At 48.4% G+C, this 17,001-nt stretch overlaps 1 protein-coding gene across 1 annotated transcript; it reads right to left on the bottom strand.

Annotated features, from left to right (window-relative positions):
- Positions 13,816-16,122, bottom strand: LOC8074499 (peroxidase 72). Its single transcript, XM_002455360.2, has 2 exons — positions 15,686-16,122; positions 13,816-14,747 (listed from the first exon to the last, which is right to left on the bottom strand). Exons 1-2 carry the CDS (start codon positions 15,914-15,916, stop codon positions 13,968-13,970), a joined length of 1,011 nt encoding a protein of 336 aa, XP_002455405.1. The 5' UTR covers positions 15,917-16,122; the 3' UTR covers positions 13,816-13,967.

Here is a 17,001-nt window from a genome sequence, read left to right as displayed (position 1 = left end):
TATACAATTGCAATATAGGGTGGGAAGAGAGAGATCCTAGCGCAGGGAGTGCCATGGCCGCCAGATCTGCGAGTGTTGGGGGATCCCGGTGGGGGAGAACGCTGGTGCGAGGGGAGGGGCGCCGCCGGGGTGGGGGAGGGAGCCGCCGAGGATCGAGTGAAAGGATCAATATGCCCAAGAGGGGGGGTGAATTGGGCTTCTCTAAAAATTTAAGCAACCTATAAGCTCCAATTCAACCTCTTGTGCCTAGTGTGACTAGAGAGCTACCGGATAAAAGTTTTGCAACCTAGTTCCAATCCTATTCTAGCATGGCAATTCTAAGAATGTAAAAACACAAAGTAAAAGCTAGAATGTAAAGGAGTAGTGGAAGAAAGTGCTCGGCGATGTTTTGCTAAGGTATCGAAGAGTCACCACTCTCCACTAGTCCTCATTGGAGCACCCGCGCAAGGGTCTTGCTCCCCCTTGGTCCGCGCAAGGACCAAGTGCTCTCTACGGGCTGATTCTTCAACACTCCGTCGCGGTGAATCGCCCAAAACCGCTCACAAGCTTGACACGAGCCACCCACAAGAACTCCGGGCGGTCTTCGTGCCTCCAATCATCATCGAACCGTCTAGGTGATGGCGATCACCAAGAGTAACAAGCAAAGAACTCTCACTTCACCCAAACAAGGCTCTAGAGAGTGGTGGATGCACACTTGACTCTTGGAATTCACTAGAGAAGGATTCTCTCAAGAAATCACTCAAATCTCAATCCTCTCTAGGCTCTTGCTACTCTCTTGCTCCACAACAAGTTTCTCTGATGTTCAAATGGGCAAGAGAACTCTCATGGACGAGGTGGAGGAGTATAAATACACCCCACGAAGTCCAAAGGTCAGCCAACCGTTTTCCACTGAAAACGAGGTCACCGGACGTTGTTGATGTTGCACCGGACGCTCTGCACCGAGCGTCTGGTGACACTTCAATGGCTAACTGTACTTGGTCTAACAGGTCACCGGATGCTACCTCTCAGCGTTCGGTGGCAGCGTCCGGTGCTCCGGGGAGTTTTACAAGCTCCCTGAGTTTGGGACCGGACGCTACCCGGTGCGTCCGGTGCTAGCGTCCGGTGCTCAAGGGAAGTTTACAACCTCCCTGGGTGTGGGACCGGACGCTGCCCGGTGAGACCGGTGCCAGCGTCCGGTGCTTAACCCTAAGCACCGAAACCCTCCAACGGCTAAGACCTCACCGGACGCACTCACAGAGCGTCCGGTGCAGCGTCCGGTGCCTTCTTAGGCACCCTAACTTCATCGAAACGCGATCGTTCCAAAACGAAGTTGGTTCCTCTCGATCTAAGAACTATCTCTGAGCTACCTAGTGCTAGGTTTACCAAGTGTGCACCACACCTAAACCTAAAGCCTTGCCTAAGTCAAGCTACTAGATCAAAGCCCCTCTTAATAGTACGGTTAAAGGAAAACAAAGTCCTAAACTATTCTAAGTGCCCTTCTTCACCATATGGCACTTAGACCTAGTCTAGTCTTGATGATGTACAACCATCCTTTGAAAACTGAAAATGATTTCCACTATTAAGTTGGCATGTACGTCCCTGTTCATCGAGTACCTATTACCATGACCTCACCAATGACTTTGCCTCTGCAAAACACACGTTAGTCATAGTAATCAACATTGTCATTAATCACCAAAATCACTAGGGGCCTAGATGCTCTTTCAATCTCCCCCTTTTTGGCGATTGATGATAATAACCTCGAGTATGAAGGAAATAAGGTTTTCAAAAGACTTGGTTTCTATAAGCATGATACAATAAGAGCAAAGGGGTTAGGCATGCTTATATCAACCTAGTCTAACATCCTGCATCCAAATATGTGAGATGTGTACAACAGGATATAAACACAAATGGCTAAAAGTACATCAGAGTAAAAACGCGGAAGCAAAGGTAATATGAGCCAACCACATGACATAGAGATATCACATAAAAGCATAGTCATGTCTCACAAGAGTATCTCACAGAAGTATCTCACACAAGAGCAATGCATAAAGGTAAACATGATGCATGATGGAGTAGCACACAAAAGAGTATATCAAAATAATAAGAACCCCTCTCTAGCTCTAGCTCCCCCTAACTCTCATACTCACAACCCTCTCCCCCTTTGGCATCAAGCGCCAAAAACCGAAGAAAACCGAAGAAGACGGAGGTGGAGACGGAGCAGTGGAGTCCCTCGGCACGGCCTGAAAGCGAGCTGCATCGTCGGAACCATCGGCCGTCGAGTCGGAGGAGATAGAGTGACCCTCTGAAGCCGCACGGGCTGACGAAGTGGTTTGGGTCGGCTCTGAAGGCGTTGTAGCTGTCACTGGTGGAGGGGGCTGCTCAAGACCTGCTGACGAGGCTGGCATAGACTCGGTCGCTGTAGCGGACGTCTGTGGCACAGTAGAAGACGGTGCAAGCTGCTCAGACGAAGCTACCGATGACGACAGGTGCTCTATGGTGGTAACTGGGACCGTAAAAGCTGCAGGAGCCTGCAGGGGTGGAGGCGTAGGGTCACCAGTCAGAGCACTGTACGAGAAGCTAATATGCTGGCCTGCCGACGAGTCCAATACTAAATGTGACACTGTCTCTGACTGCGGTGTAAAACCTGAGCGGAGAGGCGTAAACTGAGGTACCTGCTCAAAGCCAGACGAGATAGCACCCTGAGAGACCTGGTGCTGTGGCGTCGTGAAAGGTTGACTCTGAGCAGGGAGCTGAAGTGGCTGCTGGGACTGACTCTGAGGTGCTGGGGTAGGAGGCCTGACAGACGAAGTGCCTGGGAGCTGGATCTGTGGAAGCTGAATCCCGGAGGCGGCCATCATCGCTGTCTGCTGAGCCTGAAACGCAAGCTGCTGCTCCTGGAAGGTCAGAAGCTATCTCTGAAGCTCGTCCTGCCTAGCCTGCATGGCTGCATTGATGGTAGCCTAGTCCCTATCTCTCCTTGCCTGCTCCTCCGCTGCCCGTCGCTGATCGGCTCTCATCCCCTCTAGAATAGCAAGCAGAGCGGGGTCTGAAGCACTCGAGGAGCCTCCTGCCTCGTGGTCGTGCGCCCTAGGAGGGAGGTCTGGTACTGGGAGACGATAATCATCGTCTGAGCTGTCCGAAGCAAAATCAAACTCCTCCTCGGCCTCCGCATCTGCAACTGCCCCAATGGCTATATCCTGCTCCTCCTCAGTCTCTGTAACTGCTCTTGAACTGCGAGTGCCCCTAGAAGAAGATGGGGGCACCTGACCACGTGGTGCACTAGGAGGTGGTGTTGCTCTGAGGTCATGGTGTGCTCTCAGCATCTGCCTGGGGTCGTAGTGGGGGAACACTGTGTCTGAGTCTGACAACTCTCTCTACAGGTGAGCTGGAAGGGGTACTGGCCTAGCACGAAGAATAATCATAGTGATCCAGTGTGCGTACGGCAGCTGACGCCGACCCCTGAAGCTCTCTAAAATAGTATCCTCAATCTCTGAGACTATCAAATCCCACAAGTCAAAAGGTGTCTTCGAGATGAGGTGGGCTACCAACCATTGCTGGATCCTAGTGAAACCGTCCCTGTAACCTGTCCTGGGAAAGAGTGTCTTCCTCAACACAAAGTCGAGGATCCTGGCTGGGCGTGTCAAATCGCCCACTATCCTGCTGGAGCCCTCTCCAAATGGCTGACAAAAACAGGGAGCCACAAAGTCAACAGGTGGCATCTCACCACCGTGAGGACGACGAGGGGGCTCAAAGTTCCCATAGCATAACTAGTGAATCCTGGTGGGGTAGGCTCTCAAACCAAGGACCTCTCGGGCACTCTGAGCTGTCACCCTGTAGTCTGTGCCTGCCAGTGCGTAGTGGATGTAGCTATGATCCGGAGAAACCCACACTGAAGCATAGAACTCTCTGACCCACTCTTCACAGTAAGTACCAGGCAAGGCGAGCAACTCTGGGAGACCGTGGAGGTAAGTGAAGTACTGCCTGATGTCTGCACCAACCACGTTCCCTAGAATCTCAAGATCCAGCACCCTGTGCTCCCTGAACTGAGCCTGTGAGCGAACTAGTGCCTCGTACATATCCTCCTGAACGACTGTGGAGAACCTGGCACTAGCTCTCGGATCCCTAGCGGCTGGAAACCAAGAGGGAAAAGGAACAAAACGCAGCTGCTGGATCTCCCGAGCTGAAACCTGAGTGTAATCCTTATGTATCCGAACTGGTGCCTAACGAGGAGCTGGAGTGCCACTAGCTGGAGTAGTGCGAGCAGTGGAGGTAGACTGACCCTACGTACCAGTCCGAGGAGTGGCCTGAGTACGAGTGCGAGTCGACCTCCTGAGGGGCTGCTCCTCCTGCTGTGCCTCTACCGAACCCTCTGCCTGGGTCTCTGCCTCTGTATCCGTGTCCAGGTCCTCCTGAGCTAGATCTCTAACCGTAATCCTGACACGCTGACCTCCTAGCATGATGGTGCCAGGAGGTGATCCATGCATAACCTCTACCTCAAGGACTGCACGCCTCTGACGTGGCGTGAGATCGGCCCCAATCCTCAGGGCACCTGAACGTCCACCCCTCTCAGCTGCCTCAGCCGCTGCTGCAACTGCCTCTGCCACCTCTGCCTCTCTATCACTGGCCTTCCTCTTTTTGGTGGCTAGCTTCTTGCCCTTACCCTTCTCTGCCGCTGACAGGCGACGGGGAGGATCACCTCCACCATCACCTCCTGGAGAACCTCCTGAGCCGGCTGCCGGACCACTGACGTTCTTGCAACGAGCCATCGCAAGAACAACTGTCTGAAACAACTGCCGACAACTAACCAACTGCCACAAGAGATCAACGCGCTGCAAGAGATGGATAGATAAGATATATATAAGCAAACACAATAGCTAGAGGCGAGAAAAACCTATAGATCGCAACATTAGATAAAGAACGGGCGCGAACTGCTTACGATCCGATGATGAGACGCGTTCCGGATGAAATATCATGAATGGAATCCGCCGGAGAACGCGAGTTAACACCTCAAGATGCTTCACGGATGAAACGAAGAAAATCAGGGTCAAAAACCTCGTTTTAATCCATTGACACATATAATCGAACACCTTGAGGGCGCAAGATAGGGAACTCACCCACACCCTAGAATCTACGCAAGAAACTGGATCGCCGCGCGAGAAAAGGATGGGGAAGAGGCCTTGGGGCAGATCTGCGCGCGGGGGAAGTCTCGAGGTTCGCCGGAGCGGTCACAACCCACGGGCGGCGACGGCGCGGCGGCTAGGGCATGGGGGCGAGTCGGCGGCGTCACAGGGAAAGAAAAGGAACTGCAGCGAATCCAACCCCCAGGCGTGGGTTATATGCGCCCGCCGTGGGGTCACCAGACGCTCTTAAAGTGGCACCGGACGCGTCCGGTGACCACCGGTCTCATGCGCAGAGAGGATTTCAAAATGGCACATCACCGGATGCTGGCTTTAGCGTCTAGTGCCCTAGGGCATGCCGGGCTGAGCACCAGACGCACCTCACCGGATGCTGTAGGGACATTGTTCCTGCGTCCGGTGAGTGCTGTCCAGCAGACTCACCGCACCGGACGCACCGAGACAGCGTCCGGTGCATCGTCCGGTGCACCTCTGGGTCCTTTTTCAACTTAGCACCTCGTCCGACTTTGACCCAACCAAATTCCAACTTCAAAGATACACAAATGGACACCAAGTGGAACTGGTATGAGTGACCTCTCTCAAACCCTCAAATTTTCACAAATATTTAGCCTTAGGCTTAGTAGTTTTTATAAAAATAGTCAAGTGAGATCGCCGAGGAGCATCGTATGGCCATAAAGCTAGGGGTTTAAATCATAATGAGCTTTGAATGCTCCCCCTATCTATGGATGAACACAACGGATGCTCAAAGAATAACAAAAAAGAAATGGTCAACTAACAAGCATGCATATGATATGAGGTGAAATGCAATACTTGAAAGTAAACTAATGCTTGTCAAGTTTGATCCAAGGTTAAGCTTTTTCACACACACATGGGGGTTATCTTAACCATGTTAGACAAGCCCTACACACAATTTTTTGAGTTTTAGTTTTGGTATGTATGATATGCAAAACAAAAGCTATTTACAAGTTTCAACACACAACTTTATTTTATAGTGAAGTTAGAGAGATCAAGCACATTAAGTTCATTTCTCAACATACAAAACCTAGCTTCATCTAGGGGTTTTGTGAAGATATCCGCCAATTGATTTTCCGTTCCCACATTCTCTAGAGATATGTCACCTTTAGCAACATGATCCCTAAGGAAGTGGTGGCGGATGTCAATGTGTTCTGTGCGGGTGTGTTGAACCGGGTTGTTAGCAAGTTTTATGGCACTTTCGTTGTCACACAACAAAGGTACTTTGTCTAGAACTACTTCATAGTCTAGCAAAGTTTGTTTCATGTACAGTATTTGTGCACAACAAGCACCGGCGGCAATGTATTCCACCTCGGCCATTGACAAGGCAACACTATTTTGTTTCTTTGACATCCAAGAGACAAGTGATCTACCTAGGAAGTGGCACCCTCCAGATGTGCTTTTTCTATCAATCCGGCACCCGGCATAATCCGAATCGGAATAGCCTACAAGTTGGAATCTTGCACCTTTGGGATACCACAAACCTAGACAAGGTGTGTATTTTAGATACCTAAGAATTCTCTTGACGGCAATCAAGTGAGATTCCATAGGCATTGCTTGATATCTAGCACACATACACACAGTAAACATGATATCGGGCCTAGATGCAGTGAGGTAGAGTAGACTTCCTATCATGGAGCGATAGAGAGTCTTGTCAATTGGGTTACCTCCCTCATCCAAGTCGAGATGCCCATTTGATGCCATGGGAGTCTTGATTGTTTTGCAATCCATCATCTTGAACCTCTTGAGAAAATCTTGTGTGTACTTCTCTTGAGAGATGAAAACTCCTTCCTTCATTTGCTTGACTTGAAATCCTAGGTAGAAGGATAGCTCGCCAATCATGGACATCTCAAACTCCTTGGACATCAAATCACCAAATTCCTTGCAAAAATCTTCATTAGTAGAGCCAAAAATAATATCATCAACATAAACTTGGCAAATGAAGATTTCCCCATTCATTTTCTTGGTGAAGAGTGTTGTGTCAACTTTCCCAATCTTGAAGCCCTTCTCAATGAGGAAGTCCCTAAGCCTCTCATACCAAGCTCTAGGAGCTTGCTTGAGACCATAGAGAGCCTTGGACAACCGATAGACATGCTTGGGGTACCTAGGGTCTTCAAAACCGGGGGGTTACTCAACATAGACAAGCTCATTAATATAGCCATTCAAAAAAGCACTTTTCACATCCATTTGAAACAACTTGATATCATGACTAGATGCATATGCAAATAGGATACGGATTGCTTCAAGTCTTGCCACCGGTGCAAATGTTTCACCGAAGTCAAGACCTTCCACTTGTGAAAAGCCTTTTTCCACGAGCCTTGCCTTGTTGCGCACCACTTTGCCTTGATCATCCTTCTTGTTCCGGAAGACCCACTTTGTTCCAATCACTCTTGCATCTTTGGGTCGCTCTTCAAGTGTCCACACTTGGTTGCGAGAGAAGTTGTTCAACTCCTCTTGCATGGCAATGATCCAATCTGCATCATGAAGAGCTTCCTCTATAGTCTTTGGTTCATCTTCAAGAGACACAAAAGCGTGATGTTCAATAAATAGAGCATGTCTAGAGCATGTAGTTACACCACGTGATGGACTCCCGATGATGAGATCTTGAGAGTGATCTTGGAGGAGATGTGATGATCTTCTTGGCGCCACTTGAGGGGTAGGTTGGGGAGCATCAACATCTTGTGCTTGTGCCACCGCTTGCTCATGAGTGACTTGGGTGTCTTCATGAGCATCTCTCACATCCTTGTCTTCATCTTGTGGTACATGTGAGGTGGATGGTGGCTCAATGACTTGCTATTGATGGCCCAGATTCATCTGAAAAGACTATATAAGCAAGGCCCCCTGGCCCCTGGAGATCATACCTCTTCTACAGAATCAAAGCTAGGGTTTCAATTCTTCATCCAAGTAGAGAGGATCCCTCTAGTTCTTCTAGTTCTACCTCTAGTTCATCTAGTTCTAGTTCTAGTTCATCTAGTTCTAGTTCTAGTTCCTCTAGTTCTAGTTCCTCTAGTTCTAGTTCTAGTTGTAATCTAGAAAATAGGGAGAGAGAAGAGGAGAGTGGAGGAGGAGGAGCCGGATCTGTCGGATTTTCCTCAACATTGTACTTTTGCAGCAACTGGTTCGTTCCTCATCGTTCTCCAGGTTCTTCAATTCACAATTCCTGAGTTCTTTAATTACTTTTATTTACATTCAAGTTATTTATTGGATTCCCGCTTGCATCAAGTGCTCTAATCTTTGAAACATTAGAGTAGTAATTAATAGATTAGACGTGGTGTTTAGTCTTGCAATTACCTGGAATTGCACCCAATCCTGCGGATTGTTGTGGTAGCCTTAGGGTAGTGACAGCCCTAACGGTCGACGTATTCCACCTCGTTCGGATCGGTGTTTGTAGGACCGTATAGTCAGACCTTCCTAGCCACCTTCTCATCTCTTTCTGTGGTTAGTGCTCTGATGTCCCGAAATAGATAATCTTGAAGTAATTCTTGATTCTTAGATCAACTAGAGAACTCTCAGGAAACTTCCTCTCTTCCCACCAAAAATAATTATATAGTTATCCTTGGGCGATCTTGGATCTTAATTAGTACACTCACGTTCTCTGTGGAAAATCGATACTCTGGAATACTCCTGGGTGAAGGCTACATCGGTATCCGTGCGCTTGCGGATTTTTCTGTTTGCGTTTAAAATACCCAACAAGCTTTCTAACGCTGTTGCCGGGGAACGGTAGTTGTGCTAGTTTCGAACCAAGTCGCCCGTGTATCCTTTTTCTTTTCCTTTTTTACCACACTCACCTTACCATTTTCACCACACCACATGGATTTCACTCCAAGCATTAATGAGCATGGAATTTATTTCATAGCCACTTCATTTACTCCATACTCATATGCAACAACTTTACAATCCATTGGTCTCCAACATCACCACATTCGAGATCTCCAGCCCCCTCTTCCTTTCTATTTATAAAAACTTTAAAAGGGCGGTTGTCAATGCATATGTCTATAATAAATTTTGCAGATCTCGTTGAGTTGATCTTGATATAGGTCAGTGTTGGAGGGGAAACACTTCATAGACATAAATTAATGGTTTCCTAAGGACAAGCTTAGTGTCCAAAAATAAGCACTGATCAGATCATAACATTATCTTTTAATTATTTGCAACATTACCTTGTGTATTGAGCATATAAGGATAATTGTAAAAAAATCCTTCAGGTATTCTTGTCACTAACCTTTCCAGGATTGGAGCAAGAAGATCGGATGAATGACAAGCACAAGGTATGTCCAACCAATCATCATACAACGTTGAGTTAAATTCATCCAAACTTGAATTTTGCAAAATTCAAGCTTGGGGGAGTACTTTACATTAAAACATCCTTTGCCATGTTGTTATGTTGGTTGTCCCTACCTTTGAGACATGCTCAATTTATTAAATACTAATCACACTACTTCATCTCCACTTGAGTAGATCTCTATAAATGCTCTCATGCTACCTTTATTTGCTTTAGTGTATGTCTAGGTTTGGAGTAGTTTCACTTATCTCTTAATTAAGCATGGTGCTTAGTTTAGGAATGATGATCTTACTTCCAAGGGAGTTTAAATTAAGCATGATGCTTAGGTTAAAATGCCCTCCTAAATCAAATTAGACATGGTGTCTAGGTTGATCTTTGAGCCGATAGTATGCTATAGTAGATATTGGATATTTTGTTGGACTAACCCCTGCAGGAAAACTTTCAATATCGACCTGGTAAGTCCTGAGATAAACTCACATTGGAGACAAAGAGAGAACCACATGAAGATTAACAATTTACACAAGGAAGGCATAGCTCACAAGAGATGATCCAAGGAGGGTGCCACAAACACGATGCACAACCGCTAAGAAAGGAAAGCTTCCACAAGGTGATACTGTACCATCACTCTTCAAGTAAGGTAACATCTTAAGGTACTTGACTATCACTTTTTATAAGCTTCTCCTTGGTTCTGGCATTCACATGGATAAAAGAGACAAACATGTATGATTTACAACTCTAGATTAACCAACCCAATCGATTCAATATGTTTAGTCCTTCCATCTTTGTGATCCCACACTCCTAATCATATGAGCTAAACTGTTGCACACTCAATCTTTGGAAGATATATATAAAAGAAACAACATAAATATAGATAGATTATCTTTCCATTAGGTTGAGCGATCTGATCTGACAAATGTTTTAAATGCTACACTCATGATCTTATTATCCGTCAACTTTGTCTTGCTCACTATGCTTAAGGTTAGAGAGAACAAATACACTTTTGGTTCTGTTGGTGTCTTCCACCAACAGGGCCCATGCACTTGATCTCTGCCTTGTCTTTATGAGCAGGTACACTTTGAGCAAAATATGAAGGACTTTTACAACTCCCAGACTCCACCAAGTGAAGAACCTAGATCTACGAGCACAAACACACTGGAGATACTGGACACTCAGGCAATCACTGCCTTGAGATGCTTGAGGACGTAACTAATGGAGTAAACCCATTGTGGAAGTAATTACTGACCTTCTGCCAGTCAAGAGAGACAATCCAGGACGCCCCGTCATCCCGATCTCCATTGGCATGGTGGACTTCCTAGAAGCACTCTGCGACTTTGGCTCCAGCGTCAACATTATGCCCAGGGTACTCTATGAAAAATTCTTTACACATCCTTTACTAGAAACAACCATGTGCTTGCAGCTTGCAGATCAGACACTAAGTTTTCCAAAGGGAATATTGAAGAACCTCTACGTCCGAGTTGGTACCTTATACGCCCCAGCAGACTGCATGGTGATAGAGACTGGTACTGATGAGAGGGAACCCATCATCATAGGGAGGCCATTCCTGAACACCTCAGGAGCTGTCATCTACGCTAGTGCTACCAAGATCACTTTCTACATCAAGGGGAATAAGGAGACGTTTTCCTTCAAGAACAAGACTACGCAAATCTCAGAGCATTCCCGACATGAACCAAGGAAGAGGACCAACAAGAGGAACAGGAACAAGGAGCCATCTTGGGGGTTCATGTGCATATACATCTCATGAGCATTGATCTTCCCCAATATGGCGGTTGGTGTAGCGGTGGAGAGATCGCCTTGATGAAGCACCGTTACTATGTGCCCATATTTCTCAATGGGAAGCACACATAGTATCTTCCTTGCGACATCCGCCGCACTCATTTCAGTGAGCCCAAGTCCATTAAGCTCCTCTACAATGACATTCAAGCGAGAATACATTTCATTAGCATTTTCTTTGGGAAGCATTTTGAAAGTATTAAGCTTGTTCATGACTAAGTGATAGCGTTCCTCGCGTTCACTCTTTGATCCCTCATGGAGCGCACATAGTTCCTTCCATAGAGCATGGGCGGTTTTGTGGCTCCGAACGCGGTTGAACACCTCTTTGCAAAGACCTCTAAAGATGTGGTTTTTGGCTTTTGCATTCCACTTCTCGTTTTCTTGCTCTTGTGGAGTAAGAGCGGTGTCCTTTGCCGGAGGGGTAAACCCTTCGGTCGCGGCTTTTAGGCACTTTATATCACATGCCTCAAGGTATGACTCCATCCGTATTTTCCAATACGGAAAGTCATCCCCATCAAACATGGGTGGCGGTCCATCTCCGTTAGACATCTTTCTCTAGGCGGTGAAGCCTAAATAATGAGCACTAGGCTCCGATACCAATTGAAAGGATCAATATGCAAGAGGGGGGGTGAATTGGGCTTCTCTAAAAATTTAAGCAACCTATAAGCTCCAATTCAACCCCTTGTGCCTAGTGTGACTAGAGAGCTACCGGATAAAAGTTTTGCAATCTAGTTCCAATCCTATTCTAGCATGGCAATTCTAAGAATGTAAAAACACAAAGTAAAAGCTAGAATGTAAAGTAGTAGTGGAAGAAAGTGCTCGGCGATGTTTTGCCGAGGTATCGGAGAATCGCCACTCTCCACTAGTCCTCGTTGGAGCACCCGCGCAAGGATCTTGCTCCCCCTTGGTCCACGCAAGGACCAAGTGCTCTCTATGGGCTGATTCTTCGACACTCTGTTGCGGTGAATCGCCCAAAACCGCTCACAAGCTTGACAAGAGCCACCCACAAGAACTCCGGGCGGTCTTCGTGCCTTCAATCACCACCGAACCGTCTAGGTGATGGCGATCACCAAGAGTAACAAGCAAAGAACTCTCACTTGACCCAAACAAGGCTCTAGAGAGTGGTGGATGCACACTTGACTCTTGGAATTCACTAGATAAGGATTCTCTCAAGAAATCACTCAAATCTCAATCCTCTCTAGGCTCTTGCTACTCTCTTGCTCCACAACAAGTTTCTCTGATGTTCAAATGGGCAAGAGAACTCTCATAGACGAGGTGGAGGAGTATAAATATACCCCACAAAGTCCAAAGGTCAGCCAATCGTTTTCCACTGAAAACGAGGTCACCGGACGTTGTTGATGTTGCACCGGACGCTCTACATCGAGCGAATGGTGACACTTTAACGGCTAACTGTACTTGGTCTGACAGGTCACCGAACGCTACCTCTCAGCGTCTGGTGGCAGCGTCCGGTGCTCCGGGGAGTTTTACGAACTCCCTGAGTTTGGGACCGGACGCTACCCGGTGCGTCCGGTGCTAGCGTCCGGTGCTCAAGGGAAGTTTACAACCTCCCTGGCTGTGGGACCGGACGCTGACTTCGTCGAAACGCGATCGTTCCAAAACGAAGTTGGTTCCTCTCGATCTAAGGACTATCTCTGAGCTGCCTAGTGCTAGGTTTACCAAGTGTGCACCACACCTAAATCTAAAGTTTTGCCTAAGTCAAGCTACTAGATCAAAGCCCCTCTTAATAGTACGGTTAAAGAAAAACAAAGTCCTAAACTACTCTAAGTGTCCTTCTTCACCATATGGCACTTAGACCTAGTCTAGTCTTGACGATGTCCAACCATTCTTTGAAAACCGAAAACGATTTCCACTATTAAGTAGGCATGTACGTCCCTGTTCATCGAGTACCTATTACCATGACCTCACCAATGACTTTGCCTCTGCAAAACACACGTTAGTCATAGTAATCAACATTGTCATTAATCATCGAAATCACTAGGGGCCTAGATGCTCTTTCATCGAGGAACAAAGGAGAGAAGGAGGTTGCGCTGGTCGCCCGTGCTGGAGCTGTGCGTGAGACAGAGTAGGGTTGCGCGTCCGTCCCCACACCGGAGTTGAAGTCGGGGTGGCCGGCCGGAGAAGAGGTTTCACTGGAGGTGGCCGCGAGGAAGGAGGTCGCCGGGAACTCGCGCCACGGGCACCGCTGCACTGGAACAGGAGGAGGAAGGAAGCAGCAGGGGGCACGCACTCATGCGACGTGCGTGGGGGTGAGGCACGGGGGCACAGCTTGACGGAGGAGCGTCGCGGCGTGGTGTGGAGATGCCATGATGGGGGAAGTGGGCGAGGAATGAGCAGATGTGGGAAGTGAGCGGAGAACAGCATACGTCCGTCCAGACGTCTGTTATACATCATTACTGATTTAGAAAAACTAAAACTAACTTATAGTTAAGAATAAATGAAGTCATGTATTTAGAAAAGTCAGATGAGAGCATGCATGCATGCATGCAGTCATGATAGTTTCATTTGGTGTGTAGTATTTACCGGACATCAATTATCTATGAAAATTAACTTCCATTTATCTCCGGTTTCATTCATGAGATTGTTTACACGCGCACATGAATGAAAAGGTTTGAATTGTTATAAAAAAAAACCCAATCAGGCGTTAAGCCGTTCTTGTTTATTTAAACAAAACATGGCACGTACGCGTACACGAAATATATGTAGCTCATCATGAGCATATTGTACATAATAAATCATCGATCAGTTCCTCAGTAATGGTTGCCGTTAATCCTCCTGCAGTTCTTCCTGATCTCCCCCTGCGGCCCCGTCAGCGGCGAGATGTTGCCCATCTTCACCATCGACTGCGCGAAGTGCTGGAAGAAGAGGTTGACGTCCGCGGCGTAGGCCTTGACGAGCGCCGCCGTCTCGGCGCTCTTGGTGAGCAGCACCTCGTCGGAGCTGAGCAGCCCCCTTCCGGCCAGGATGTTCTTGAAGTAGAGGTTGTCGAACCTGGCCGGGGTGGCGAGGTCGAGCGGGAAGAGGTTGTTGTCGCCGCCGGAGCGCGGGCATCCCCGCCTCAGCTGCGCCGCGTAGGAGACGTCCAGCGTGGCGTCCGCCATGCCGTTGCCCGTCTGGTTGTAGAGCCTCTGCCTGAAGCTGGTGCAGCGGGACATGCCGATGGTGTGGCCGCCGGAGAGCGCGACGACGTCGGCGACGTCCAGGCCCTGGCGCCTGAACTTGGTGACGATGGTGGGGAGCGTGTTGTTGGGCGCCGGGATGTCGTTGTTGGAGCCCTGGATGCTGGCGCCCAGCGAGTCCCTCCGCCCCAGCGGCACGTCCCAGGATGGACCGCCGACGAGCACCGTGGAGTCGCGCGCGGCCAGGGCGAGGATGTCGGCGCAGGAGACGACGCCCGGGCACGCGGCCTCCAGCGCGGCCTTGATCTGGTCCACGACCTCGAAGCCACGAAGCGAGTTCTTGTTGGGGTTGGAGCCTTTCTCGCTCACGATGCTGCTGCTGTTGTCCAGCAGCACAGAAGCGTCGCAGCCCTATCAGAGATACACACGGATGGAAAAGTGTTGCAAAAGGTTAATTTGACAATCATGGTGGTAGACGACTCATTAATTAGGCACCTACATTGACGATAGTTTTCTCTCTTTTTGAGAAAAGGGCAACAAAAAAAAACAGAGAGAGAGGAATGAGGCTTTGCTTAGTTCCTAAAAATACTCCCTCCATCCCAAATTGTAAGTCATTTGACTTTTTTTACCCCAAGTTTGACCACTCGTCTTATTCAAAAAATTTATGCAAATATAGTCAAATTTAAGTCATTCTTGAAGAACTTTTATTAATAAACCAATACACAACAAAAAAAAAGTAATATTTTGTACAAAACTTTGAATAAGACGAGTGGTCAAACTTGATATTAAAAAAGTCAAACGACTTACAATTTGGAATGGATTGAGTATAATTTTTTAAAGATTTTTCGTCCCATCAAATTTTACGGTCATGTATGAAGTATTAGATATAGATGAAAACAAAAACTAATTACACAGTTTGTTTGTAATTTGCGAGATGAATCTTTTAACCTTAGTTAGTTCATAAGCATAATTAAACAACAATATTTATCAAATACAAACGAAACTAAAAAGTTTTGCCAAAACAAGGCCTGAATCAATCATACGATACGGGATATGATATTGCATTGTAATGTTGTCGCCAACGGCAAGACATAAACTAGTGCTGGCATGCATGCGCAATGTGTAGCTAGGTCGTCATCATATCTTTGTTGGTAAAAAGGTAGCAAAAAGAACTAGGGATTTGCTCACTCAAACAGCAAAAGTTGCAGCGGTGCACTTTGCATATTCAGTCATCATGTACCTATTGTTAACTAACATGCATAAGATATTCAGAGCTGCTTAGCTGCATGTAATGTAACGAAAACTACAGTGCCGGAAAGCAGGGTTTATTTACTAGCTATAGTAGGTACCTTGACGAAGCAGTCATGGAAATGCAGCCTGACAAGTGACGCCGCCATCCTGGTCTCCCTGGCGACGGCCTGCGCCACGACGGACCTAACGATCTCCTTCGCCTTGGGACACGAGTGGTCGTAGAACTGCGGGAACAGGCCGCCGCCCCAAGGGTGGCCACGGACGGCGCCGGCGAGGAGGACGACGCAGAGCAGCAGCATGTGACAACGATGACTCATGGAAGCCGCCATGGAAGGGAGAAGCGAGTATATACACACACAGAGATCGACCTCTCTAGCTAGCTCCTCTCCGCTGGACTGCCACACACACGTACGTACGTGCAAATGCAAGTAGGCCGGAGAAAGGGGGATAGAGAGCTTGCCTTCTGCTTCTCTTGATCTCTATCTTGTGAATTTGTGATGAGCAGGGGTGTGGGTAGAAGAGGCAGGCTTAGGAGGGTATATATAGCAAAGCAAACCACTGCAAAAGCAAGGGGTGCGGTGCATGGGAGCTATAGGACCGGATAGGGAGAGGGTGGTTTGGAGCAGGAGACGGTGGGATCGGGTGCGGCAGGCCATCAGCAGAGTTGTTACTCGTTAGAGCGACGCGTGCAGAGCAAGTGAGCTTGCTAGGTCAACACGGTGTGTGTTCAACTGCTACATACGGTTATACTTGGCCAGCTGGGCCCGGCATGATATGGGCCGGCACTGGCACAGCCCTCATAAGCACGGTCCAGGTACTGCACGGCTCGGCTGTCACGCCCTGATGGTAGTGTCGTGCCTGGGCTGCATCTTCGGGCCACAGTAGCGGCCTAGGCACGACATGATTATTGGGCTGGCACGATGTGGCCTGCTTATTTACCACTGTTGGATGAGCACTGATGAACCACAGCTGTTGGATACCAGGATATAAGCATCTCTCCTCACCCAAACCCTAACTTCTCTCTCCTCTCAATTCCTCAGCTCGCACCCAAAGCCACTGCTCCCTGTTTCCCCCGCCACATCTCCGTCCTGAGCGATGTTGCCCTCTCCGGCCTCACTTTCCTCCACCTCGGCCACCGCCACCCCACCACCGCATGCCTTGCTCGACACCCCCTCTCCCTCCCTCCCCTATGCCCCAGCCGACGGCATTGAAGGAGCGCACGCCCGGTGGCAACACATTTGAGCATAGTGTGTGGACAGTGGCAGCAGAGCAGCACACGGGCGGCGATAGCAGTGGTGAAGCAGCGCGTGACCGGCGGCGGTGATGGCACATCTTCTTCCCCAGCCACTATACCTCTTGTGGGGATAACTCGGGCCAACAAGGTCACGGCGGGCCATCGTGCCCATCGGCACAG

This window comes from Sorghum bicolor, chromosome 3, assembly GCF_000003195.3.
Source record: "Sorghum bicolor cultivar BTx623 chromosome 3, Sorghum_bicolor_NCBIv3, whole genome shotgun sequence".
Lineage (NCBI taxonomy): Eukaryota > Viridiplantae > Streptophyta > Magnoliopsida > Poales > Poaceae > Sorghum > Sorghum bicolor.
The sequence above is the reverse complement of the archived record's forward strand: the minus strand, read 5'-3'. Positions and strand labels throughout refer to the sequence as shown.

What these genes read in the sequence shown, in the direction of transcription:
- LOC8074499 (XM_002455360.2), bottom strand. Translation starts at nt 15,916, where the DNA reads ATGGCGGCTTCCATGAGTCATCGTTGTCACATGCTGCTGCTCTGCGTC. An exon ending in TCCATGACTGCTTCGTCAAG is followed by an intron (nt 14,748 to 15,685) that starts GTACCTACTATA and finishes TATCTCTGATAG; the next exon opens with GGCTGCGACGCTTCTGTGCT.